Source organism: Vulpes vulpes, chromosome 5 (assembly GCF_048418805.1).
Source record: "Vulpes vulpes isolate BD-2025 chromosome 5, VulVul3, whole genome shotgun sequence".
NCBI lineage: Eukaryota > Metazoa > Chordata > Mammalia > Carnivora > Canidae > Vulpes > Vulpes vulpes.
The window spans coordinates 63,917,688-63,942,676 of record NC_132784.1 but is presented as its reverse complement, the minus strand read 5'-3'; the positions used below and the strand labels follow the sequence as shown (position 1 = coordinate 63,942,676).

Here is a 24,989-nt window from a genome sequence, read left to right as displayed (position 1 = left end):
TTCATGCTCTCTTCTCTCTCATTCATTCATTCATTCATTCATTCATTCATTTATTCAACCAACAATTATTTTTAAAAATACCTGAGTCAGGCCCTGGAGCAAAGTTCTAGGGATGCAGCAAGACCAGGACAGAAGCATTCCTGCCTGTGAGATGGAGGGAGTGGGGAGGGCCAATGTCAGGAGGCCCACAAATTCTCTAAGTGTAATGAAAGAAATCAAGAGGGCATGGGAGTAACAGGGAGGAGTGGGAAGGGCCAGCACTGGGGACTTAGCCAGCAGTGAGGACTCAGCCAACAGTGAGGATGGCCTCACCGAGGAGAGACAAACACTTACACCTAGACTGGGAAGGGGCCAAGTGGTGAGGGCCGAGCAAGCAGTAGGGCAGCAGTGTGTGGGAGATCCCTGCAGTGGGCAGGACCTGCTATGTTTCTGGTGCCACAAGGGGGTGAATGAGGGGGAAGCAGGCAGGGGATAAAGCCAGGTTACATGGGGTCCTGGGGGTCTCGTGAGAATCCACAGAAGGTGAGAAGCCACTGGAGGGTCTCCTGTAGGGCAGTGACGGGAGCCCTGGAGAACACGTGGTGGATGGGTGTTGTGGGGGCAGCATTGGGAGCAGGGACCAATGAGGATCTCCTGTGGTGTCTGGGGAGAAGTGAGCCTGGCTTAGGTGGTGGCCTTGATGAGGACAGACACGGTTGGATGGGAGGTGCATTCCAGAGAGGGAAGCAGTGAGTCTTGGTGACATGGGGTGAGAGAGGGAGGGTTCAAAGACAACTGCTAAGTCTCTGGCTTCAACACGACTGGAGCTGGGCCATCTTGGGTCTGGGGGAAGGTCAAGACTTCACCGTGGGCTGTGTTGAGATCCCAACGTCAGGAAGACAGCACAGGGGTTGTTGGGTCCCAGCTGGCTGCGAGAAGGGTCCTGCTACTACACAGATAATCCCAGTCTTGGATAGTCTGGCTGGAGGGGCCTGGGAAAGTAAGAGGCTGGAACCCTGGTGATTGCTCCCACCAAGTGTCTTGTGTGGCTCCTGGTGCAACTGGAACATGAGAGGGGCTTGGCTCCTCCAGACACATTTTATGTGGCCCAAATGCTGTGTTTTATTATTATTTTTAAAGATTTTATTTATTTATTCATGAGAAACACAGGCAGAGGGAGAAACAGGCTACCTGTCCGGAGCCCAATGCAGGACTCAATCCCAGGACCCTGGGATCACGACCTGAGCCAAAGGCAGACGCTCAACCACTGAGCCACCCAGACATCTCTTTTATTTTACTTTATTTTTAATGACTTTATTTATTTATTTTGAGAGAAAGAGAGAGAGCATGAGCAAGGGGGAGGGCAGAGGGAGAGGGAGAAACAGGCTCCTTGCTGAGCAGGAAGTGGGATGCATTCGGGGCTCCATCCCAGGACCCTGGGATCATGACCTGAGCCCAAGGCAGAGACACTTAACTGAATGAGCTACTCAGGTGCCTCAAAATGCTGTTTTATTTATTTTTTTTTAAGATTATCTATTTATTTATTCATGAGAGACACACAGAGAAAGGCAGAGGCATAGGCAGAGGGAGAAGCAGGCTCCATGAAGGGAGCCCGATGTGGGACTCGATCCCGGGACTCGAGGATCACACCCTGAGCCAAAGGCAAATGCTCAACCACTGAGCCATTCAGGCATCCCCCAACGCTACGTTTTAAACAAGTGAGCCAACATTGAATATTTTGAAGATTTCACATAAAAATTGTGGCCTCTGATTTAAAAACACTCGGGAGATTTGGCCACCCTCGGCTCAAGCTTCAGGGAGATGCTGTCTGGGCCTGAGTGGCCTTGGGGCTGAGCCCCATATTGCCCCCGCCGGCTGGGCTCCCCACAGATGTTTGCAAGCTCACTCCTTACTTGGGGAAAAGGTGTTCCCATGTGGTAAACCCCCATCAGGTGGGCCATTCAGAAAACATCAGTCTTCTTGGGCTCTTCCTATTTTTCAAGCTCCACTCCTGACCTTTCAGCAGATCCAAGGGACTCCATCCAAATCACACCTTTCCTCCAACCACATCTCCGCACAGGTATCCGTGGGCACCCTGGTCGAACCATGTTGTTTCTTGCCGGGTTACGACAGCCACCTGTCAAGGCTCCCCGCCCCCAGCCCCACAGCCCTGACACGGATTCTCTGCTCCGGGACAGATCAGGGCCACCTTTTGGAATCCCAGTCAGATCATGTCAGCCCTCGCTTAAGACCTTACAGGCATCCTTCTCACCCAGAATCCAGTCAACACTTTCCACCACTGCCACTGGCCCTGGAGGCCCAGCCCTGCCACTTGGGTGGCCACAGTGCCACCCTGTCCTCTACACTCACAGCCCAGGAGACACAGACCTCCTGCCAAGCACGCCTGGCCTTAGGGCCTGGGCTGGGAGCTGTCTTCCCATAGAGGCTCTGCTCCAGGCTCACTTTCATTTTTTTTTTTTAAGATTTTATTTATTTATTCATGAGAGACACACACAGAGAGAGAGAGAGGCAGAGGGAGAAGCAGGCTCCATGCAGGCAGCCTGACGTGGGACTTGATCCCGGGTATCCAGGATCAGGCCCTGGGCTGAAGGCAGCGCTAAACTGCTGAGCCACCCAGCCTGCCGTCCAGGCTCACTTTCAAACTTAATAAACATCTAAGGCAGTGAAGTACCATAGCCATCAATGATAAGGATGTGTCATATAATATTGAGTTGGAAGAAGTAAGTGGCGGAAGACCACGGAATTCCACGCTGGTGTTGCTACAGCATATTGCTGAGGGATGTGTAAGTAGCAGACACACATACAGGAAACAAGAGGATGCGGGAAGACGGTGTTGGTGGGGCCACACAGGGGCTTCTGAGGACAAGTGAGGCCCCATTTCGTGTACAAAACCATTTGTTAATACTTTTTAGAAGATTTTATTTATTTATTTGAGAAAGAGAGATCGGGAGAGCACAAGAGCACGAGTCAGGGAAGTGGCAGAGGGAGAAAGAATCTCAGATACCATGCTGAGCATGGAACCCAACGCAAGGCTCAATCCCTTGACTCTGAGATCACCACCCTGAGATTATGATCTGAGCCGAAATCAAGAATCAGATGCTCAAATGATGGAGCCACCCAGGCACCTCGGTAATAATTTTAAATTTGATTACCTTTTTTTTTATTCTTTTTTTTAATTTATTTGTGAGAGAGAATGAGAACATGCACAAGAGGGTGGGAAGGGCAGAGGGAGATGGAGAAGCAGATTCTCTGCTAAGCAGGGACACCCGCACCGTGCAAGGCTCAATCCTAGGATCCTGAGATCATGACTTAGTAGACAGAGCCACCCAGGCACCCAGATTAGTTTTCATATTTAAGTAAATAATTTAATGGGTTTTTGACATAGGTACACACCAATGAAACCATCTTCATAAATAAGATAATGAAATATCCATCACCCCAAAGAGTCCCTGCCACAACTTTGAAATCCCTCCTTCCCTCCTTTCCTCTTATCTTGAACAACCACAGATCTGCTTTTTGTGCTAAAGAGTAGTTTGCATTTTCTAGCATTTTATATGCATATATTTTATATGAATTGTAAACCATTGCATAGATACACCAAAAATCTGTTTATCTACTCATCTGTTGATTGACATTTGGGTAGTTTCTAGCTTTAGGAAGTTACAAATAAAGCTGTTGCAACCATTCACGTGCAAGTCTTTATGGGCACAGTCTTCCATTTCTTCTGGTAAATATTTAGAAGTGGAGCAGGTGGGTGGTAGGATTGGCTGTGTATAATTTTTTAGGAAATTGCCACACTGTTTTCCAAAGAGGTACCATTTTACATTCCCACAGTTGCCCCGCAATCTCACCAATACATGGTCTTTTAAATTTTTGCCATTCTAGTGGGTTTGTGGTGGCATTTTGCTGTGGTTTAAATATGATGATGTGGTTCATATTTTCATACACTGACTTGTCATTCAAGTATTCTCTCTGGTGAAGCATCTGTTGAAACATTTTTAAGTGTTTTAAAACCTGGATTATCTTTTTAATTGTTAAGTGGTAAGAGTTCCTTATATTTTTTGGATAGAAGTTCTTTGTCAGACACAGATTTTTCAGATATTTTCTCCAAATTTGTGGCTTGCCTTTTTGTTTTTGTAACAGTGTCTTTTGGAAAACAAATGTTAGTTTTTAGGAAGCCCAGCATATCATTTTTTCCCTTTATAATAAAGTTGCATTATTTTTTAAATATTTTATTTATTTATTCATGAGATACACAGAGAGAGAGGCAGAGACATAGGTAGAGGGAGAAGCAGGCTCCCTGTGGGGGTCTGATAGGGAACTCAGTCCCAGGACCCCAGGATCACAACCTTAGCCAAAGGCAGGCACTCAACCACTGAGACAGCCAGATGTCCCAAGCTCATATTCTTATGTCCTATTTAAGAATTTTTTGCCACGTTGTTTTCTTCTAAAATTTCTTTTATAATTATAGCTCTTACAGGTCTATGATACATTTAAAAGTTAATTTTTGTATATGATATGAGTTAGGGTTGAGCTTTCCCCCCTCTTTCTTCCCTCTTTCTTCCCTCCCTCCTCTCTCCCTCCCTCCTTCCTTCCTTTCTTCTTTTATATGACTATCTAATGATTCCAGCATCATTTGCTGAAAAGATTGTCCTTTCTCTATTTATTTGATTCAGCACCTTGGTTGAAAATCAAGCAACCATATACACATGGCTCTATTTCTGAACTCTTGATTCTATCACATCAAACAAAAATTACCCAATGTTGCTCTTCTTTTTCTTTTTTTTAAAATTAATTTTTATTGGTGTTCAATTTACCAACATACAGAAAAACACCCAGTGCTCATCCCGTCAAGTGTCCGCCTCAGTGCCCGTCACCCATTCCCCTCCAACACCCGCCCTCCTCCCCTTCCACCACCCCTAGTTCGTTTCCAAGAGTTAGGAGTCTTTATGTTCTGTCTCCCTTCCTGATATTTCCCAACATTTCTTTTCCCTTCCTTTATATTCCCTTTCACTATTATTTATATTCCCCAAATGAATGAGAACATACACTGTTTGTCCTTCTCTGATTGACTTATTTCACTCAGAATAATACCCTCCAGTTCCATCCACGTTGAAGCAAATGGTGGGTATTTGTCGTTTCTAATTGCTGAGTAATATTCCATTGTATACATAGACCACATCTTCTTTATCCATTCATCTTTCGATGGACACCGAGGCTCCTTCCACAGTTTGGCTATTGTGGCCATTGCTGCTCTTCTTTTTCAAAATCAATTTGGCTGATCTAGGTCCCTTGCATTTTCATATACATTTTAGGATGAATGTGTCAATTTATACTGAAAAACAAAACAAAACAAAACACCTATCTGCTGGCATTTGACTGAAATTGCATTGAATCTATAGATTAATTTGTGAAGAATTGACAACTTGATGATATTGAGTCTTCCTATCCATGAATATGGTATATCTCTTGATTTATTTAGGTCTTCTTTAATTTCCTTCTGCAAAGTTTTATATTTTTCTGTTTATAGATCTTGTCTTTCTTTAATTGGGTTTATCCCTAGAAATCACATTTTCCCATGCTGTTGTTAAGTGGTATTATGTTAAACATTTGATTTCTGATTGCTACAAGTATATAAAAATGCAACAGATTTTTGTTATTATTATTATTTTTTAAATTTTTATTTATTTATGATAGTCACAGAGAGAGAGAGAGGCAGAGTCTCCGGGTCTCCAGGATCGCGCCCCGGGCCAAAGGCAGGCGCCAAACCACTGCGCCACCCAGGGATCCCTGCAACAGATTTTTGTATCTTGACCTTGTCTCCTGTAACCTTGCTAATCTCATTTATTAGTTCTAGTAAGATTTTTGCATATTTCTTAGGATTTTCTACAATTTTGTCATCTGCAAATTAAAGATACTTTCAAGTCTTCCTTTCTTGTCTAGATACCATTTATTTATTTATTTATTGCACTGACTAGAACCAATATTGAATAGATGGTGAGAATGGGGGATCCCTGGGTGGCGCAGCGGTTTGGCGCCTGCCTTTGGCCCAGGGCGCGATCCTGGAGACCCGAGATCGAGTCCCACGTCGGGCTCCCGGTGCATGGAGCCTGCTTCTCCCTCTGCCTATGTCTCTGTCTCTCTCTTTCTCTCTCTCTCTGTGTGACTATCATAAATAAATAAATAAATAAATAAATAAATAAATAAAAAAAAAGAAGTGGTGAGAATGGGCATCCTAGCTTCCGTCCTGACCTTGACAAGAAAGCATTCAGTCTTTCACCATAAGATATGATGCTACCTGTAGGTTTTTCATAGACATCCTTTGTCAGGTGAGGAAACTCACTAATTTGCTGAATGCTGTTTATCAGGAATGAATGTTGAATTTTGTCAAATGCACGTTCTGTATCCATTGAGATGATCATCTGGTTTTTCCTCTATAGTTTTTTTTTTTTTTTAAGATTTTATTTATTTATTTGAGAGAGAGCACAAGCGATAGGGAGGGGCAGGAGAAAAAGCAGACTCCAGATTGAGTGGGGAGCTCAATGAGGAACTCAATCCCAGGACCCTAAGATCATGACATGAGCTGAAGGTAGATGCTTAACTGACTAAGCCACCCAGGTGCCCCCTCCTCTATAGTTTGTTAGTAATTTAGTTTGTTAATCTTGATTTTTGAACGTTAAATCAACTTTGCTCTCCTGGGACAAACTCCACTATTGCCCTTCTTAGCGTAATGTTGGATTTAATTTTCTAAATGTTTGTTAAGAATTTTTGTGTTCGGGCGGCCTGGGTGGCTCAGTGGTTTGGCGCTGCCTTCAGTCCAGGGCCTGATCCTGGAGACCCAGGATCAAGTCCCACGTCGGGCTCTCTGCATGGAGCCTGCTTCTCCCTCTGCCTGTGTCTCTGCCTCTCTCTTTCTCATGAATAAATAAATAAAAATAAAAATAAAGAATTTTTGTGTCCATGTTTGTAAAATATATTGGTTTATAGTTTTTTGTTATATCCTTTTCTGACTTTGGAGTCAAAGGTGATGCTGGCCTCAAAAAATGAGCTGGAAAGTGTTATCTCTTTTTCAATCTTCTGGAAGATCTTGGGCATAACATAATAACTTGGGCATTATTTGTTATTTTTTTGCTTAGTTTGGCAGGATTCACCAGTGAAGCCATCTGGGCCTGTTGTTGTTTCCTCTGTGGGAAGGTTTTAAACCACAACCTCAATTTCTTTCACAGATATAGGGCTAATAATGTTATCTATTTCTTCTTAAGCAAGCTTTGCTAGTTCATAGCCTTCAGGAAATTTGTTAATTTCACCTGTTGTCAAATTTATTGGTAAAATGTTGCTCATAATATTCTTTTATCATTTTAATGTCTGTAGGATTGATAGTGATGCTTCCTTTTTCACTCTTGATATTGGTAATGTGTGTCATTCCATTTTTTTCTCCTAATCAGTACATCTATAAATTTATAAATTTTATTGTCTTCTCAAAGAACCATGGATTTTCTTGATCATTTTCTATTTTTCTGACTTCTGTTTATTGTTTCCTTTCTTTTACTTACTTTAGTTTTAATTACCTCTTTTTTTTTTTCTGGTTTCTAAAGGTGGAAGCTGATATATTGAATTTGAGATTGCCTTCCTTTCTAACGTAATCACTTAATGAGATGTTTCTCTTGAATCTCTAGCTTCATCCCACAAGTTTTTTATTTTATTTATTTTATTTTTTAAATTTTTTTTAAAATTTTTATTTATTTATGATAGTCACAGAGAGAGAGAGAGAGGCAGAGACACAGGCAGAGGGAGAAGCAGGCTCCATGCACCGGGAGCCCGACGTGGGATTCGATCCCGGGTCTCCAGGATCGCGCCCCGGGCCAAAGGCAGGCGCCAAACCGCTGCGCCACCCAGGGATCCCCATCCCACAAGTTTTGATATGTCATTTTTTAAAATTTTCATTCAATTAAAAATATTTTCTAATTTCCTTTGCGATTGTTTCTTTGGCCCAGGGGTTATTTAGAGTGTGCTGTTCAGTGTAAAGGAGTTTTCTAGATATCCTTCTGCTACTGATTTCTAATTTCTCTCCAAGAGGATCCAAGTATATACTTTATATAATTTGAATTTTTAAAAGTTTATTACACGTGAAGCAAGGCTAGAGACCCATGGGATCCTGTTGATGGAGAAGTGTGATCTTTTTCATGAGCCACTAGAGGGTTTTAAGCAGATAGGGGATTTGATTTGAATTGTGTTTGATTGGTCTAGTGTGCATCAGATTTAGGGAAATGGGGATATTTGTGGCTTGAGGTTTCCCTCAATCATCCAAAGAGAATGGACAGTTGTCTAGAGAGTCTGGCTCTCCAGGGAAGGGTGTGGGAGTAACTCTGTGACATGGCTGCAGATGAGGGTGAGGAGATTGAGGTGCAAGAAAGAGCTTTAGACTGGGAGCCCAGCCAGAGCTCAGCCGTGTGACTCCAACCAAGCATGTCACTCCACCTCTCTGAGTTTTTGTTTCCTCACCTCTAAAGTAGGTGGTCAGTCTCAATGATCCCACAGTTTTAGCATCATGGGCTGCTGTCAGCACAGGGAGGATCTTTGTGTGAATTAGGCAAAGGTGTGACTACTTGAGACAGACAAAAAACCAAAGGGTCCCCTGTGTTGTGAGGCCTCAAATAAAGGCCTAATACTGTATGCTGCCTTGACATGTAGGGAAATCAGGAAGGTCTTGAGTGATAGAATTGCAAGCCCTGCCCCAACTGCTCCTGTCGTTAGAGTTCCCATAGCAAACAACACTTTTAGCAACCAGGTGCCATTCCTGTTACTCCTGAGCAGGGGGCTTCAGTTCCCTGTCCATGGGTGGGATTCCTTGGACAAGCCAATCACATCCTCCCTGGGGAATAGGGGTCACTCTGCCTTCTTGGTGTTACAAAGTCTGCCTCCCACAGCCCCTGCTAGTTCACGCTGTTTCTGTGTGTGGCACCGCTCCCCCTGGGCTGTGAGTACCTGTAAGTAATGAACACAACAACTGGTCTCAGCTGCCCAGTGTTAGACCATCCCATAATCACAGGCAGGAAGCTCTCCCTTGCCAACGGGTATGTAGGAGGCGATGAACACAACTTCTGGGCCATTGCAGCCTAGGTGGATTTCAGCCTCCGCAGGTCTCCTCAGCTAGTGCCTTGGGCAGAGGACAACCTGAACACCTGTACCTGGCAGTTCTGTTAGCAGGTTCTGTCTGTTGGACTCTTGTCTGTGTTAAGATCTGTTAACCCTATCACCCTCCCCCTGCCCCCAGGGGTAGGTTCCATGATTATTTCCATTTTACAGATGAGGACTCTGGTAGAGGAGAGACCGGGACCCAGATCAGTCCAGATCCTTCCCCAACCCCCCCCCCCTTTTTTTTTGTTTAAAGATTTTATTTATTTGACAGAAAGAGAGAGAGAGCACAAGCAGGGGAAGCAGTAGGCAGAGGGAGAGGGAGAAGCAGACTTTCTGCCAAGCAGGAAGCCCAATGTGGGGCTTGATCCCAGGACCCTGGGACCATGACCTGAGCTGAAAGCAGACGTTTCATCACCTGAGCTTCCCAGGTGCCCCCGGATCCTTCCCTTTCTGTCCTATGATCTGCTCTGGTAGATCAGAGGTAAGAAACCTGCAGCTCCCAGCTCAGTGAAGTGAGTCAGGAGTTCTGAATGAAGGTGTGAAGATGAGAGCCTGGCAGGGGTTAACAGGCCATCCTGTTAACCGGCCAGGGTCTGCAGGCCTGAGGTTGGGGGAGCATCTGACCAGGATGTGGGGGAAGAGAAGTGAGTGGGAAAGCAGCCTTCAGCCTCAGTGGATGGCAATGCTGGCGCTCAGCCCAGCAGCCTGGCACCGGCCACGCCAGACCCTCAGGAGTCTCCAAAACGCTTCCACCCTCCACTGGAGAGAAGGCAATTCCCTTCATAGGGATCTTTAGCCAAAGAGGCTCCACACAGGCAGAGTTGCTAGAACCAGGTACTTTCTGTAATGATCACCTCTTGACGCTTGCCCCTGGCAGCTGCTGATTTCCTGGAATTATCGAAAGACAGAGCAGTGGTGTGTGATGAGACGACAGCTCAAGGCTCAGAGGGCAGAAGTGGGGGGTCAAGTCTTATGAGCACATAAGCTCCATGAGATTAGGGTTTGCTTTTCTGCTGGGTCCCCAAAGCATAAGACAGTGCCTGAAACATAGTAGGTGTTCAAAAAAGTAAAAGAGTAAGTCCTGCTTCCCTGCTTCTTAGCTGAGTGTCCTCAGGCAAGTTACATGACCTCTCTGTGGCTTCATTTTCTTGGCAGTGAGATCGAACATAACAGTACCTCATAGGGTTGTTTGGATTAAGTAAGATTGAAGCAGCAGGGTCCCCTGAGTACCAGAGCACCAGCTGTTAGTATTGGTATTCAAGATTTTATTTATTTATTTGTTTCAGAGAGAGAGAAGCAGACTCACTGCTGAGCTCGGAGCCCGACCCAGGGTTAGATCTCATGACTCTGAGATCATGACCTGAGCCGAAGTCAAGAGTCGGACACTCTACCGGTCAATCGACTGAGTCGCCCAGGCACCCCCATCCTTTGTTCCTGCTCAGCCTGTTGACACCCCATGACCACGCTCACCCGGGACACAGCACCCACACTCATGGGGCCTGTGTGGTGGGCCAGACCCTGTTCTCAGTGCTTTAATATAATAGCTTCAATTCAAAAACAGCTCTTTGAGCTTGGCTGGGTTTTGTTTTAATCTCCATTTTGCAAATGAGGAAGCAGAATATCGTAGTGATTCTGGCCATGACATAAACTTGAGGAATGCTCCCTCATTTCTGTTCTCTCAAAGAATGGTGTGAGGGTAGCATGATCTGTTCCAGAACTGAGCTGTTGGTCTGCCTGCCTGGGCCTGGGATTCCTTGTGGCAGTCAGGGCTGGCTCCACCCTCTTGGGTGAGTTGGGTAAGAGAGGTAAGCACATGCCCAGGTAGGAAGGATTCAGTCCCAGGTAGTCTGGTGGCAGAGCCAGGCTCATCGTCTCTACATTTCCCTGCCTAAGGGACGATGGCTTTCTACCTGTAAGACATTGAATCATCCCTTCATCTCTCTGAGCCTCTGCTAAACAGGGATGGGAATAGTCTCTTCCTGGCAGTGTGCTACGACGATTACACCAATTACACGATTATGTGGTTTCAGACACAAGCCTTATGTCCCCCGGGTCGTTGCCCTGAGGCACCAGGATCACTGTCAGCACTCGCACTCGGCAAACTGGAGCTGCTGGTGCCATCTGGATGACAAGCCCAGCCCAGCTCCTGTCTCGGTGTCATCTAGCGCGTCTCCCTGACCCTTGGGCTCTCCTGTCTGGAGGCTGTGGGGAGACCTGCCCTCCACCTCCACAGCCCTGCCCAGCTACCTCCCAGAAGCCCAGCCCTATACTCCCAGGGTGGCCAAGGATCACTCACTGGCTCTCCAGGTCCTGGATGGTGTCAGGAAGTGGAAGTCCCTGGGTCTCCGGGAGGAAGAGCAGGAGGATGAGGCTGGAAGCGATGGGAATGACACCATAGGAGATGGGGGCCAGCAGGGGTAGGGCCTGGCGAGTCAGCCTGATTAGGGGGCCCAACACAGCCCCCAGACGACCTGCTGACTGCAGGAAGCCATCTGCTGTCATCCTGTGGGTGGAGGAAGGGGGTCCAGACCCATGTAACAGCCATCACTTTCAAGAAGTGGGCTTTACTAGATGGGGGGGGGGGGGGGGCAAGTGGCTGGTCCAGGATGTGCCAGGGGAGGGAAAGTTGGGTGGAAGGAGCTGCACTCCTTGAAGTCTCTTCTAACACCACCTCCTCCATGGAGCCCACCTAGATTTTCCCATCTGAAAGGGGCCTCTGCTTCCTGAGAACATCCAATCCAGTCCTTTCATGGACTCTGTAGGACCCACCCCATTCTCCCTGGTCGGCTGCATGTTCCCGGATGCCCAGCCCCTCCTTGTCCTCCCCACTGGCCTTCCCAAGGATGTCCCCTTCTCTCCCGCCTGGGGTTTGGCCACCTTTCCTGGGTGCAGCATGCAGCTCAGCCTACCGCAGTACAGTTGGGTAGAGTTCAGGCTTGTAGACAGAGATAGAGGTTAAGCTTATGCCAAAGCATCCCTTTCCCAGCACGGCGAAGGCCACGCGCAGGGTCTGCAAATCTGGGCAGAGGAAGAGGGTTGCAGTGGCGTCTGCCCGAGGGGGTGGGGGAGGTTCCCAGTCGGCCCAGAGCAGAGGCGCTGGGACCTCCTGCCAGGCTTCTTTGATCGTACGCAGGCGCCCTGCAGTGCTAACTGGGTGCCTGGCCGACCAGGGCTGAAGGGGCTGCGGGTGCAGGAGGACTTCGCGGTAGGTGGGCTGGATGGGGCGGGGCCAGAACCCAGCCAGGTCTGGGGTGGGGGAGCCGGAGTGGTGGAGGATGGCTCCTGGGGCCTGCTCCCTACAGTGCCACTGTGCTGGGGCCCTTTGGGTCCTGGGTGTGCTTCCTCCCGTGATGGAGAGGGTCATGAGCCATCCTTCCCCCTGCCCTCCGCCCGCCTGTGGGAACTCTGGTTTTTGCGGGGAGCCCTGGCCAGGAAGCCGAGGCCCACTCCACACTCCGCCAAGGATGCTGGGCCTCAGCTTTCCCTGAGGAAAGGGATTACACCACACGTTGTTGTAATGAAGAGTCTCATGAACTGTCACACATTTGTCTTTGCAAGCTTTCTCCGAGCACTGCCTCTTGCTACTTGTTTAGGAGGCCATCCCTCTGCCTCCTTCCTTGGCCTCCCTCCAGGCTTTGCTATCAGAACTCACGTCCCTGCTCCTCCACCTGGCCTTGAGACATAAAAGGAGACTTGAGAGGGTTTTCAGGGCATTATAGCCTCATTCAGAAAGAAAACACTAAGGCAAGGGCCCTTACCAGCAATTGGCACACAAATGCCTCCTGCTTCTTGAACAAGGGAGAAGAAAGTCACCACGGCCACCAGGCTGGGTGTTCTTGCCTCACTTCAAAGCAACCTATGGGCAGCCCTGGTGGCTCAGAGGTTTAGAGCCACCTTCAGCCCAGGGCGTGATCCTGGGGCCCCCGGGAGTCCCACATCGGGCTCCCTGCATGGAGCCTGCTTCTCCCTCCACCTGTGTCTCTGCCTCTCTCTCTCTCTGTGTCTCTCATGAATAAATAAATCTTAAAACAAAAACAAAGGGCAGCCCTGGTGGCCCAGCAGTTTGGCGCCGCCTGCAGCCTGGGGTGTGATCCTGGAGACCCGGGATCAAGTCCCACATCGAGCTCCCTGCATGGAGCCTGCTTCTCCCTCCACCTGTGTCTCTGCCTCTCTCTCTCTATGTCTATGAATGAATGAATGAATGAATGAATGAATGAATAAATAAATAAATAAATAAAAATCTTAAAAAAATAAAAATAAAAAATAAAGCCAAAACAAAAACAAAACAAAGCAACCTAAAGCTCCTCACAGCTTCCCCAGCCCTTCCTCCCACCTCAGGCCCAGCCTCTGGCTCAGAAGTCTGGTCCCAGCCCTGGCCCTGTCACTGGCTACCTGAGTGACCTGCAGCACCTGACTTCAGCTCTCTAAACCTCAATTGCCTCAGGGGAACAGGTGGGGGGCCGGTGGAGGGAGGGTTGGATGCCTGAGCTTGATGTGGCCAAGTGCTCGGGACCTGGGGAGAGGGAGGACCCCAAGGGGCGAATGCAGTGGGGGTGGGGGGCAGGGAAGCCAGTGCCCCAGGCCCTCAGCTAGCTCCTCAGCCCACTCAGGTCACCCCTCCCTGCTTTGGCCTCACCTTGGGGGACCAGTATGTTGGCCAGGATGGAGAGGCCAGCTATGGTCTGGAAGCTGGCCAAGGTCATGCGGCGGCCCAAGAAGCTGAGCAAGAAAGTGGTAGTGGCCCGGGCCAGTAAATCCACAGCTCCGAAGAGGACCTGGAGGAGGAAGATGTCACTCCCCAGGTTTTGCAGGTCAAGGACCAGCCCGTAGTAGGAGATCATCTGGGAGAAGCTGTAGGGCAAAACCAGAAATCAGAACCCTGTCCCACAGGGGAGAGGATACCCCTGCAGTAACGTCACACCTGGGCTGTCCCAGAGGGCACAGGCCATTCTGCACAGGTCACTGCTGGACCCAAAACACCTGTCTTCAGAATGCAGGACGCACTTCTCTAGAGTGAGGCCAGCCCAGAAAAAAAAAGGGCAGGCTTCATTCATTCATCCTAAGCTGGTCACTTCTCAGGATCCCTGGCCACCAGCCTGCGGGGACACTTAACTCTCTGGGCTGACAGGCTGTGTGGGTCAAGCTGAGCTCTAGGTCTGGCCCTAGCACCCTCTGGCTCTGCTTCCAGTCACGGCCTCAAACCATGAGCTGGCCCCAACTCTGCTAGCCATGAACCTGCGGGAGTCTCTGCCCCTTCCTGGATGCCAGTTTCTTTATCTTGAAAGATGAGAGTAATAGTAGAATGAGGTGGGCTGTGTTGTCCTTTATTTCAGGATGGAAAGTCTTATTTTCCTAGCCTCTAGGAGTACTACCTCTCAGCTAGGGAGAACATCCCATGACACAGGCCAGAATGAATGGACCAGAAGGGCCACCCCAGCTCCTTGAGCCCTCCATGGCCTTGCTGTGACAGTCCCACCAGGACTGCTCCCCTGCCCCGCTGCTCTCTTCCCTCCCCCAGCCTCCCCATCCCAGTCCACAGGAAGTGATCCCAAGAGCCCTCTCCAATGAACTTCCTGCTCACTGAACTCCATCCCAAGTCTGCTGGCCAGTGGGTGAGGGGGCTGAGGGGGGTGGACATGAGACAGACCACCTGGCCACTGGCTCCAGAGTTCCTGAAGCTCAAATTTACAGTAGCTGGATTTCAGCAGTTTGGAAATTGAATTTGGATCCAGCAGTGGCCACAATGTGAGATAATTCCCTACCACTTTTCAAATTGGTTCCCATCGCTCACCTCAGCCCTCCCCTCGGGCCGCACCTGAGCGCTGCACCCAACAGGCATCTGACACCACCTGCCAACAGCTGCAGACTAAAGCTGCAGTCCCCGAGGAAACAGCAGCGTTTCCTGAAGTCTGCGGAAGCCACGTGGGGGAGGGGCTCAGCTCTGGCTCAGAGTAGTTGACACCGAGGACCTAGAGCCAGTACCAAAGGGGTTAACAGTGGGAGCCAAAAACCCACCAGGTGAGCCAATACCCAGCTTGTGATTTGAATAACAATGGATGCGGAGTAGCCCCTGGGAGCCCAGGGGAAGCCTTGCAGGTTTTGAAAGAAAGGCCCAGGACATTCCTGGCACCAGGCACTCCTCATTTGTCAGAACTTAACCCAGAAAAAAAAACAAAAAAAAGGCATTTGATCCATTCTCTATTCTAAGATGTAGCAAATATTTGCCATTAGAACCCATATGTGGTTAAATATAGCATGAAATAAACGCTTTCCTAATCTTTAGTTTTATTTCAAGAGCAAGTATCCATCAAACCTGACCCTGACTTCTCAGTGTGCTCTCTGCAAGTCACTGGAACTGAATTTGTTTTATTAAGGGGCCTTCTCCTGGTCCCAGGTGCCTGTGGGTGCCAAGACCAGGCCTGCTGGGGAGTCGCTGCTCCCTGTGGGCCTGGTGGGCGGCCTAGGGCAAGGAGGTAGCTCAGCCAAGTTTCAAATCCTGTCCTGCCGTCTTGGGCAAGTGACCTGCCCTGATGGGCCCTGCCCTGCCATCCCATCTGTAAATGAACTTGAGGAAAGCGGGCCAGTGGCCCTCTTCAGTGGCTACCGAGGGTCCCCCAGCTCTAGGGACAGGCTCAGCCCCTAGCCTGGGCTTCAGCCTGCCCCTGCCCCTGCCCTCCAGCTGGCTTCCAGCAGGAGCCCCATGGCTCTCCACAGTGCCTGCGGGGACTCCTGCCTCCTGGGGGAGCAGGCCAACCAGGAATGAGGCCCAGCAGGAGTTGTCCCCCCCACTCCCGCCACCCCTGCTCCGCCTCCGTCCCCCACTCCCCCTATCTCCCCCAACACAGTACAGGCTGCTTTTAGGCCACAGGCCTGGGCAATGAAAGCCCCAGCAAGGTAGAAGCCCACGGGGACCACCAGGCTGAATGCAAACAGGCCCATCAGCAACGCCCCTCCATACAGCTGTAAGCCCTAGCTGACCCATCAGCCCAGGAAAAAAGTAAAGTTCCACAGCTTCCCCTACCTCCTCCCCCTCCCGGTTAACTCCAGCTCCCCCTCACCTCCAGGCTGTCCTGCCTGCTGCTCCCCTGCAGTGTATTCGGTAAACCCCTAACTCCTTTGCTCTGCCTTGGGGGCACTCTTTCACCGCCCTGATCCAAACCCCCCTGATCCAAACCCCTGGCCGCTGGCCTCCACTGATCCAAACCGCCCCCTCCGTCCTCAGCCCTGCCTCTGGGAGGGGTGAGCTGGGGGGGGGGGCGTACCTCACCAGGAACATGCTGCAGCTTCGCCAGCGGAGCACGGGCACAAGAAACAGGTCCAGCACTGACTTGCGGGCCTTCGAAGAGGCCACCTCCTCCTCCATGCTAGTCATGAGCACCTGCGGGGAGGATGGGGCGTGGCGAGGGGTGGGGGGGCATTGGCCCCCGCTCGGAATGGTGTCCAGGTGGGCAGAGTGACGGGAGGAGCCCGGCCTTGGCTTCAGGAAAAGGAAGAGCCTTGGGGTGGGGGCAGCGATGGAGAAGGAAAGATTTCTCTCTGTTTTGTTTTTTTTTTAACTCCCCGCTGAGCAGGGAACCTGACGTGGGCCTCCATCCCAGGACCTAAGCAAAGGCAGATGCTTAACCTCTTCTCTTCTCTTCTGCGGGCCTGGCCCACCTACCCTGAGCTAAGGAGCCAGTCTCACGGCGCAGCTCTGGCCCTCTGAGCTGCCGGCTGCAGGCTGCTCTTGGCAGTTACTACACAAAGCCCTGCCCACCCTGTTCTTCATGGCTGGCATCAGGGCGCGCCTCCCCCTCCAGCCACACTGGCACCCCACTGCCCCAAAGTGCCCATCCAGACTCTTCCTGCACCCCTGGGCCCTGCCTGCCCTGTGCTCAACTCAGTCTTGGTCAGCTCACTTCGTCCTGGAAGCCTTCCCCAATCCTCCTATCCCTATGCTGTTTTCTTGTTTCTGACCGTACATCCTCCCACATCTACTTCCTTGAAATAATTACCGTCAGATGGGCACATCCAGTTTTCCAAACACTGAAAAGCCCTGTGAGGTGAGCATGCACTGTGTGTGGTTGAAAGCAGCGGACAGGAAGGCAAGGTGGGTTGTTACTGCTGTTCTTGGAGTGGATAGCAGTGAAGTTGATGGTGAGACATAAGTGACTCCTCTCCCTGTCACGTCCCCCATTTTGGGTCACAAACAGTAGCATCTCACCTCTACAGTCAGTGACTTCGTGGCTTCCTTGTGGCCATTTATCCTGGACACCTTTTTGAGCTCCCGAAGCGCTTGTTCTGGTTTGCCCATGATAATCAGCCATCGGGCAGACTCTGGCAGCCACCTGTTAAAGAAGCAGATGCTTGGAATGCCTGGGTGGCTCAGTGGTTGAGCATGTGCCTTCAGCTCAGGTTGTGGTCCTGGGGTCCTGGGATCGAGTCCCACACTGGGTTCCCTGCGAGGAGCTTGATTCTCCCTCTGCCTGTGTCTCTGCCTCTCTCTGTGTCTCTCATTAAAAGGAGAAGGAGAAGGAGAAGAAGACGAAGACGAAGAAGAAGAAGAAGGAAGAAAGAAGAAGAAGAAGAAGAAGAAGAAGAAGAAGAAGAAGAAGAAGAAGCAGCAGCTTGCCTGGGCTTTTTTCCTGCATCCTGGGCCTTCCGCGCCAGGTCAGAAGGGGAAGGGAGCAGCAGCTCCCCCAGCTGCAGTGGTTGAGAGATGCCAGCCTCTCTCCCCTCTGCACTGCTAGGGCCAGGCTGGCAGACTGGCAGTCCCTCATGCTTTCAGAATAAAGCTGAGTCCCAGGGCCTGGCCACCCTCTTTGCCCCTCGCCACTCCATCCGGCTTCCTGGCTGCCAGGAGCCGGCCTGCCTGAGCCTCGCATACAGCCAGTGCACGGGCTGCCTGGACATACAGTGGTTCTGAGCCCATTTCTATGACAGAAAGCTCACATCATGCTAAATTTAAGACACACACACTAAAAACATCCCCAGCCAGAACTGCGTGGTTTTATAAATGTAGTCTGCTTCTTCCCAGCCTCATGGTAGGGAGGGGCATCTCCTGGGTGAAAGGACTGGAGTTTCCCCAGCCTAGCAGGCTCAGGGAAGCTAAGAATTTCCGGAGGCATAGTGGTTCAAAGAGGCGGCCTGCTGGGGTTCAAATCCTGCCTCTGGCACTTACCAGCTATGTGGCCTTGGCCAAGTCATTGAACCTCTCTGAGCCTCAATCCCTCATCTGAAAATGGTGGTCACTGTATCATCTTCCTCACTAGAAGTTAATACACATCTGGTATGACCACCGGCCCCTGGGATGCACCCAGCCAGTGTGACCAGAGTGGCCTAATTAAGTGTGACTATGGGATGTCTCTCTCCTCACTTACTGATCCTGTTGCTATGATAAAACTCCTCAAGATCAGTGGCTTTTGATCTGTTTTGTCTGCTGACGTGTCCCCATGACCTGAAACCATGTCTGGCACAGGGCAATAAATACTCGAGAATGAACGAATGAGTCCTTGCTACTAGCTAAACCGCACAGTCGACTTGGTGCAGGTCTGCCCAACCCTGGTTCACGGGCACAAGAACAACTTACAGGGTCGTGAATTTGTGTCTGTTTCCTTATCTCTTCCTCCAGCCCTCACCCAAGCAAGTGTTGCCAGACCTCAAGGAGTTTTGCAGCACTCCAAATAATCGTGATAATGGTATCTTTTCGCATCCAACACCAGTCCTCACTGACTCAGATGCCCAAGGGCGGGCAAGTGATGTGAAGGGATAGGGCTGGCAGGTGGGGGGCAGCTGGTGCCGAGGAAGGGCAGGCCCGGGGGCCAGTGGGCCAGCTGGGAGCCTCAGACCTCCGGCTAAAATGCCCACCCTGGAACTCTGAACCTCTGAGATGTCTCTCCTTAGCAGGGGCTCTGCACACATCGTGCCTCGCCATGGCTCTCTGCATCTCGGGATCCCCCGCCAGCTAGGGCGGTGGGGGTGAGGGACACCCTGGCACTCCCCAGCCTCCCTCCTATCTAGTGATGTTCTCCCCAAGGGAGAAGGCCCCACACTGTACCGACCAGGAGATCAGGAAGATAGCAAAGAAGGGCGTCGACATGGCCAGCTGGAGGGCTCGCCAGTCCCGCAGGACGAACGCCATGGCCCCCAGGGTCATCTGGCCCAGGCTATAGGAGCATCCCACGATTGTTATGGTGACAGCCCTTCTGCGGGTCGTGGTCCACTCCGCCACTGAAAGCCGATGCAGACATGCAGGTAAGGGCCTCGCAGTGACCTTGAGCCCCATCCTCCCCACCCCACGGTGGCAGGTGCAGGCCGAGCAAGGACTCACCAAGTGTCACTGAGATCATGATGATGCCGGCCACTCCAAAAGCGCTCAAAAACCGGAGGCCACAGTAGATGAGGAAATTGGAAGCAAAGATGGTGCTGGTGTTGGCCAAAGCCACCTGCAGGCAGCACCAGCTCAGCATCGGCTTCCGCCCAAACCTGTGTCAAGAGACAAGCACCGTGGGGGCCTGGGGTGGGGCCCTAGGGACTTGGGCATAGAGGACTTCCTCTCTTGTGCTTCGAGGGAAGGGAGGGTTCAAGAGGATGGGGTGCCTACTGGGGCCCAGCACCGTGCACCCAGTGTGCTTGTTATAAAAATGACCTCATGGTCAAGAATGGGCTTTGGTTGGGATGCCTGGGTGGTTCAGTGGTTGAGCATCTGCCTTTGGCTCAGGTCTTGATCCCAGGGTCCTGGGTTGGAGTCCTGCATCAGGTTCCTCGCAGGGAGCCTGCTTCTCCCTCTGTCTATGTCTCTGCCTCTTTCTCTGTGTCTCTCATGAATAAATAAATAAAATCTTAAAAAAAAAAAAAAGAATGGGTTTTGGTTGAATCACTGTATTTTTTTAAAAAGAGATTTTATTTATTTATTCATGACAGACAGAGGGAGAGAGCAAGAGAGAGAGAGAGGCAGAGACACTGGCAGAGGGAGAAGTAGGCTCCATGCAGGGAGCCCGATGTGGGACTTGATCCAGGAACTCCAGCATCACGCCCTGGGCCAAAGGCAGGTGCTGAACCACTGAGCCACCCAAGGATACCCGAATCACTGTATTGTACAACCAAAACTAACATTACAATGCATGTTCACTAACTGGAATTTAAATAAAAAGTTAAAGAAGATGGACCTTGGCATCAGAAGCTGGGTTTGAGCCCAGCTCTGTCCTGTCTGGGTTGACCTGGAGCACACAGTTCCATGTCTCTGAGCTGCTGTGAAATGGGGGGTGTGCATGATGACAGCCTCCCAGAGTGGTGACAATCATGATGGTGAGGAAGGGGGCTGCACCAGTCAGCTCCTCATCAACCTGCACAAGGGGACCCAAGCTCTGGGGGAGACCACCTCAGCTCTCCACCTGCACACTCACTGTGCTGCTACTGCCCCGAGGCTGGCTCAGCCCAAACCACCTGCATTTAGCTAAACCGTGTGTCAGTCCATGAGATAGATGTGGGCAAAGCTCGGCCCTGCCTGTCTGAGCAGTGCCCAGGAACAAGGACATCTAGCCCAGACCCAGGGCCAGGTCGGGATGCTGACTCCTGGCCCTGACGCCAGGCTTACTGGGTAACCTGTGGACCGGCAGGGATTTGGCTCCCTGTGTGGACAGCCTCTGGGGAATGAGCCATATAGCTGCACGGCAGCTGGTCCTCTGAAAACGCCACCTGGACCATGTCCTTCCCTGCTGCCCCAGCTCCCCACCACATTCAGGATAAAATAAGGCCCGCAAATAACGATGGTAGCAGAGCCACAGCACGAGCCAACCCTGTGCCAGGCCCTGACCCAAGCTCTGTATGTGATTAATTAACCCACAACAACCCCATGGATAGAGCCAGGTCCCCACTTACAGGAAGAAACTGAGGCACAGAGAAACCACAAACCCGCCTTCTAGGGAGCTGGGCAAAGAGGGGCAGGGATTAGAAGCTAGTGGTCAGATCCCCCAACCCGGGGCCCGCAGGGTCAGGAGAAAGTTGGGAAGCCATTCACTCATTCACAAAATAATGATTGAGGGCATTCCGTGTGCCGGATGCTGGGGTCACAGCACCAAAGCCCCTGCCTCCCTGGAGCTGTGTCTTGAGGGGACACGCACAGTAGATGAGCTAGCAGGTGAGTGAGCAAGTACTGCCAGAGTGGGTGCAGTGATAAAGGAGAGAAGGCTCAGGGTTGGTGCCTGGGCCAGGGCGGGGCCTCCAGCTTTTGGTGGGAGGAGGCTGCCCTGGGTTGAGGCCTACATACTTGGCATTAAGAAACCATGGGAGAACCTGCAGAGCAAGGCACGGCCACGACCCCTGGCCACCAACCACCTCAGAGCTCTGCACTCCCCGGATGTCGAGGGCGCTCCCAGGGGGGCTGGCAGGGCTGTGCAGGAGAAGCTGAGTGCCAAGCAGGGGTGGGTGAGGATGGGGGAGAGGCAGAAACTTCCTCAGGGCAGTGGCCCTGGAGGACTTTAGGCTGGCATCAACCAGATCCATATAAGTTTCTGCAAAGTCACTCTGAATGGAGGCAAGAGACCCTTGAGGGGGCCAGGGCCTTCCCTGGGCCAGAAAGGCAGGTGGTGTGGCCAAGGCGATGGTATGGAAGAACAAGACGTGGGGCTAAGGGGTGTTCTGTGGGGCTGGGGGTGAGGGCAGGAGCACAGGGCTGGCTCCCGGGATTGGGTGTGTGCCATCGGCTGGGGGGCTGTTTTCCTGGATGGAGTCTGGTGTGGAGGGGCTGGCCGCGGGGAGTCAGTAGTCCAGCTTCAGCTGCGGCAAATGTGAGGCAAATGCCCCTCCACATGGAAACTCCAAACAGGCAGCTGGGTTTACAGGCAGAGTGGCAGGCCTGCAGTAGTGGGGTGTGCGGCTGGCCAAGAGAAGGTATGGGGCTAGGTCCTGGGGGCACCACCTCAGAAGGATGAGGGGCAGAAAGGGGAAGAGCCAGAGGAGGGGAGGAGAATTTCTATTTCACAACATGTCATATACTTGGAGTTGGAAGAATATACTCACCGGTCAGAGAGGAGGCCCCAGAAGACAGACCCCATCAGGACCCCGGCCATGTAGATGGACTGGCCCATGGGCTTCAGGCCTTGGTATTCACACACTAGGTCCCACTGGAAGAGAAGGGGGGCACAGCAGCTTGGTTCAGGGGCTGTGGACTAGCAGAGCCTGGCTAGCAGAGGGAGGTCCAGGTTGGGAGGTCCCTGCCAGGAGCACTTGGTCAGCCTGGGTCCTGGGGGAGGGGGGTGCCCCAGAGTCCTAGGGTCAGGCGACAGAGGTAGAAGGGGTGTGCTGGCAGGGGCCCCAGCTCTGTCCTCCCAGCTAGCTGCATGGCACACATGTGACACAGCCACTTGGGGCAGGCGGTGGTGGGCAGGGGTGGGGGGTAGCTGAACTACAGTCTGGGAGTTCTAACTCTGCTGATCCCTGGCTGGGTGAGCCTGGGGAGGTCCTGCACCTGGCTGAGCCTGTTTTCTCACCCAGAAGCGGGGCTGTGCAGCTGCTTCCCTCACAGGGCTGCCAGGATGGGCAGAGATTGCTGAGCACGTGTCACCATAATTTTTGAGTGCCTCCTGCCCAGGCCAGGGCATCCATCACCTGAACAGCCCCCACCAGGCAGCCCTACAGTAAGGCCTCACAGCTTTGCTCCATTTCTACCTTTCCACCTCTCTTGCCAGGGCCACTGCTGCAGGAGTCCCCTTTCCCCCAGGACAAAGTGATCTCTGGAAACTGCAAAGCAGATCACTCACTTCCTTGCCCCAAACCCTCCTGTGACTTTTCTTTGCACTTGAAGAAAGTGCTCTTCATCCACCTTCCCCCGCCTCTGTGGCCTAGCCCCTGACCTTTTGTGCCCAGACACACCGGACCCCCTTCTGCTCCTTCAATACCCCAGACCTGCTCCTTCTTGGACTTCTGTCCCCAACCAGCTTTTTCCCCACTGTCATGTGCCTGATTCCTTGTCTTCCAATCCAGGTCTCACCTCCTGAGAGGCAGGATGGGACGTGATGGAGACCCAGACTCTGGATCCTGACGGTCTGGGCTGAGCCAGGTTCTGGAGGGTTCGAGCTGTGTGTCCTGGGCAACTGATTGCACCTCACTGTGCTTCTGTTTTGTTCTTTACCAGATGCAGACTGTAACAATCCCCCCACCCCCATCCGCTCATGACATGGGAGTGAGACTATGGGGACAGCATTCAGAATAGAGCCTGCAGCTCTCCCGTTAGTGTGGGTTTAAATGTTGATTGATTCTGAATCTGCCAGCAGAATGTAAGCTCCTCCAAGGCTCCCTGCTTCTCCTGGAACTCTAGCCTGCGATCAGGGTCTGGCCAGTGAGCAAATCTGTGGGGAGGGAGTAGTGTCAATGGAAACCGTTTGATCCTTCCAGGCATGGGTGGGTGGCCGTCACTGGGGGGTCAGCTAAGAGAGCCGTGGGGTTGGTGGAGGGCGGCCCTTACCTCCGACACGATGGTGGAGGTGAAGGTGCTGTGGTCATACACCCAGCCGTCCACGCACGGCTCCGTGGCAGCCTCGCTCCAGTTGGTGGCCGTGGCGTTGGGGTCCAGGAGCTGCCACTGTGGTTGGCGGAAGCGGAGACACTGGTGGGGCTCGTGGTTGGGGCCTGGTGGGATGGAGATGGTCAGGAGGGCCTCGGAGGTGAGGTTTGCAGGGGCCTCAGAGCTATTGTCCAGCACATGGGCCCAGCAGCGGTGGCCGGGGATGGCAGCCGAGAAGTTCTCCATCAGCAGCTGGGGAGGCACCAAGATGGAAGGGAGCAGGAGAGTGAAGACCTGCAGGGCCTGGAAGAGACCCCCTCCCCCTGCGCGCTCCAGGAGCTCAGCAAACGCCATGGATAGAGCTGCAGGTGGCTATCCTGGGGCCAGGGAGCCAGCGAGGGTCCAGCTACTGCCAGGAACCCCTAACAAGCCCAGGATCCCTGGGCCATCAGACCTCACCCGCACTAGCCTGCCGCTGGGGTGGGACAGCGGGCTAGCCACCGGCAGTCAGTCCCGAGATGCCCGGATGCTTTGCAGAAACGCCTCCTCATCACCCTCTTTCCTGGAATGACCACTTGGGTGCCCCACCCCTCCAGAGAGGGGACATTGGGGACAAAGCTCACTGTGCCCCGGCTGCCTGGGGCATCAGCGGGGCCCTGGTTCTCCAGCACCAAGAGTAAAAGATCAAGCAGGTGTGAAAAAAATAAGATGCAATATGCTGCGATGTTACTGAGTTACAGTTGTGGAGGGAAATAGCGCTTGGCCTTGGCCTTGGTTAAAGTTTAATCTTAGCGTGGGCTCCTGGGCAGGACAGGCAGGAGGGAGGCTGCCACAGCTCTCTGCTGGGGGGCTGCTCGCATTCCTGAATCCCAACTCTCAGAGCAATCCTTTAAATCAGGAAACTGTTGGCCTCAACTTCACTCATGCTGGACTACGATTTCAGCCTGTTTTGCTAAAGACCCGAGGCTTCAGGGAAGTGGGTAAGCTCCAGGTGGGATGGAGCTGGCGAGGGCCCTGCCCTGCCCCCAGCCTGTGCTCACTGCCTCCTTTCTGCACCCCTCCCGCCAGACAGCTGGCAGACACATTATTTGGGGAAGCTTCTATTTCGAGGTTCCAGGCTGCCTTTATTAGACCGGAAGCTCCCCCAGGGTGGAAAGCATGGCTATGATCTCCTGACATCCCTTCGAAGCCCCTCTTGGGCCTGGAGCTGAGCAGGGGTGCAGACGGGGAAAGAGTGAAATCAAGCCTCCCCGCTCCCGGTATCTAACTCTGGCCCAGCTCAGTGTGGGGGAAGGCAGCCCCCTCCCCACCACTCCCCCTAGGCTGAGCCTCTTGGTAGCAGTGGCTCCTGGCACCGAGGGCTTGCTGT

General features: G+C 51.8%; 1 protein-coding gene across 2 annotated transcripts; it reads right to left on the bottom strand.

Annotated features, from left to right (window-relative positions):
* Positions 1-8,100: 8,100 nt before the first annotated feature.
* On the bottom strand, positions 8,101-24,566 carry SLC22A11 (solute carrier family 22 member 11). 2 transcript variants are annotated; one of them, XM_026004546.2, is made up of 11 exons: positions 24,080-24,356; positions 23,582-23,872; positions 22,138-22,241; positions 19,448-19,602; positions 19,179-19,347; positions 17,342-17,465; positions 16,401-16,516; positions 13,775-13,989; positions 12,048-12,156; positions 11,435-11,641; positions 8,101-10,026 (listed from the first exon to the last, which is right to left on the bottom strand). In XM_026004546.2, exons 2-11 carry the CDS (start codon positions 23,864-23,866, stop codon positions 9,963-9,965), a joined length of 1,548 nt encoding a protein of 515 aa, XP_025860331.1. In that variant the 5' UTR covers positions 23,867-23,872; positions 24,080-24,356; the 3' UTR covers positions 8,101-9,962. The 2 variants fall into 2 exon arrangements, with proteins under 2 accessions (XP_025860331.1, XP_025860330.1); XM_026004545.2 differs by having other exon boundaries at positions 23,582-24,566.
* Positions 24,567-24,989: the final 423 nt, after the last annotated feature.

Bases quoted from the DNA above. Each gene is read 5' to 3' on its own strand.
- SLC22A11 (XM_026004545.2), bottom strand. From the start codon at position 23,974: ATGGCGTTTGCTGAGCTCCTGGAGCGCGCAGGGGGAGGGGGTCTCTTC. The intron at 19,603-22,137 runs GTGAGTATATTC...CTCTTGACACAG, and splicing joins TGGGGCCTCCTCTCTGACCG to GTTTGGGCGGAAGCCGATGC. The intron at 11,642-12,047 runs GTAGGCTGAGCT...CTCCACCCACAG, and splicing joins CTCTACCCAACTGTACTGCG to GATGACAGCAGATGGCTTCC.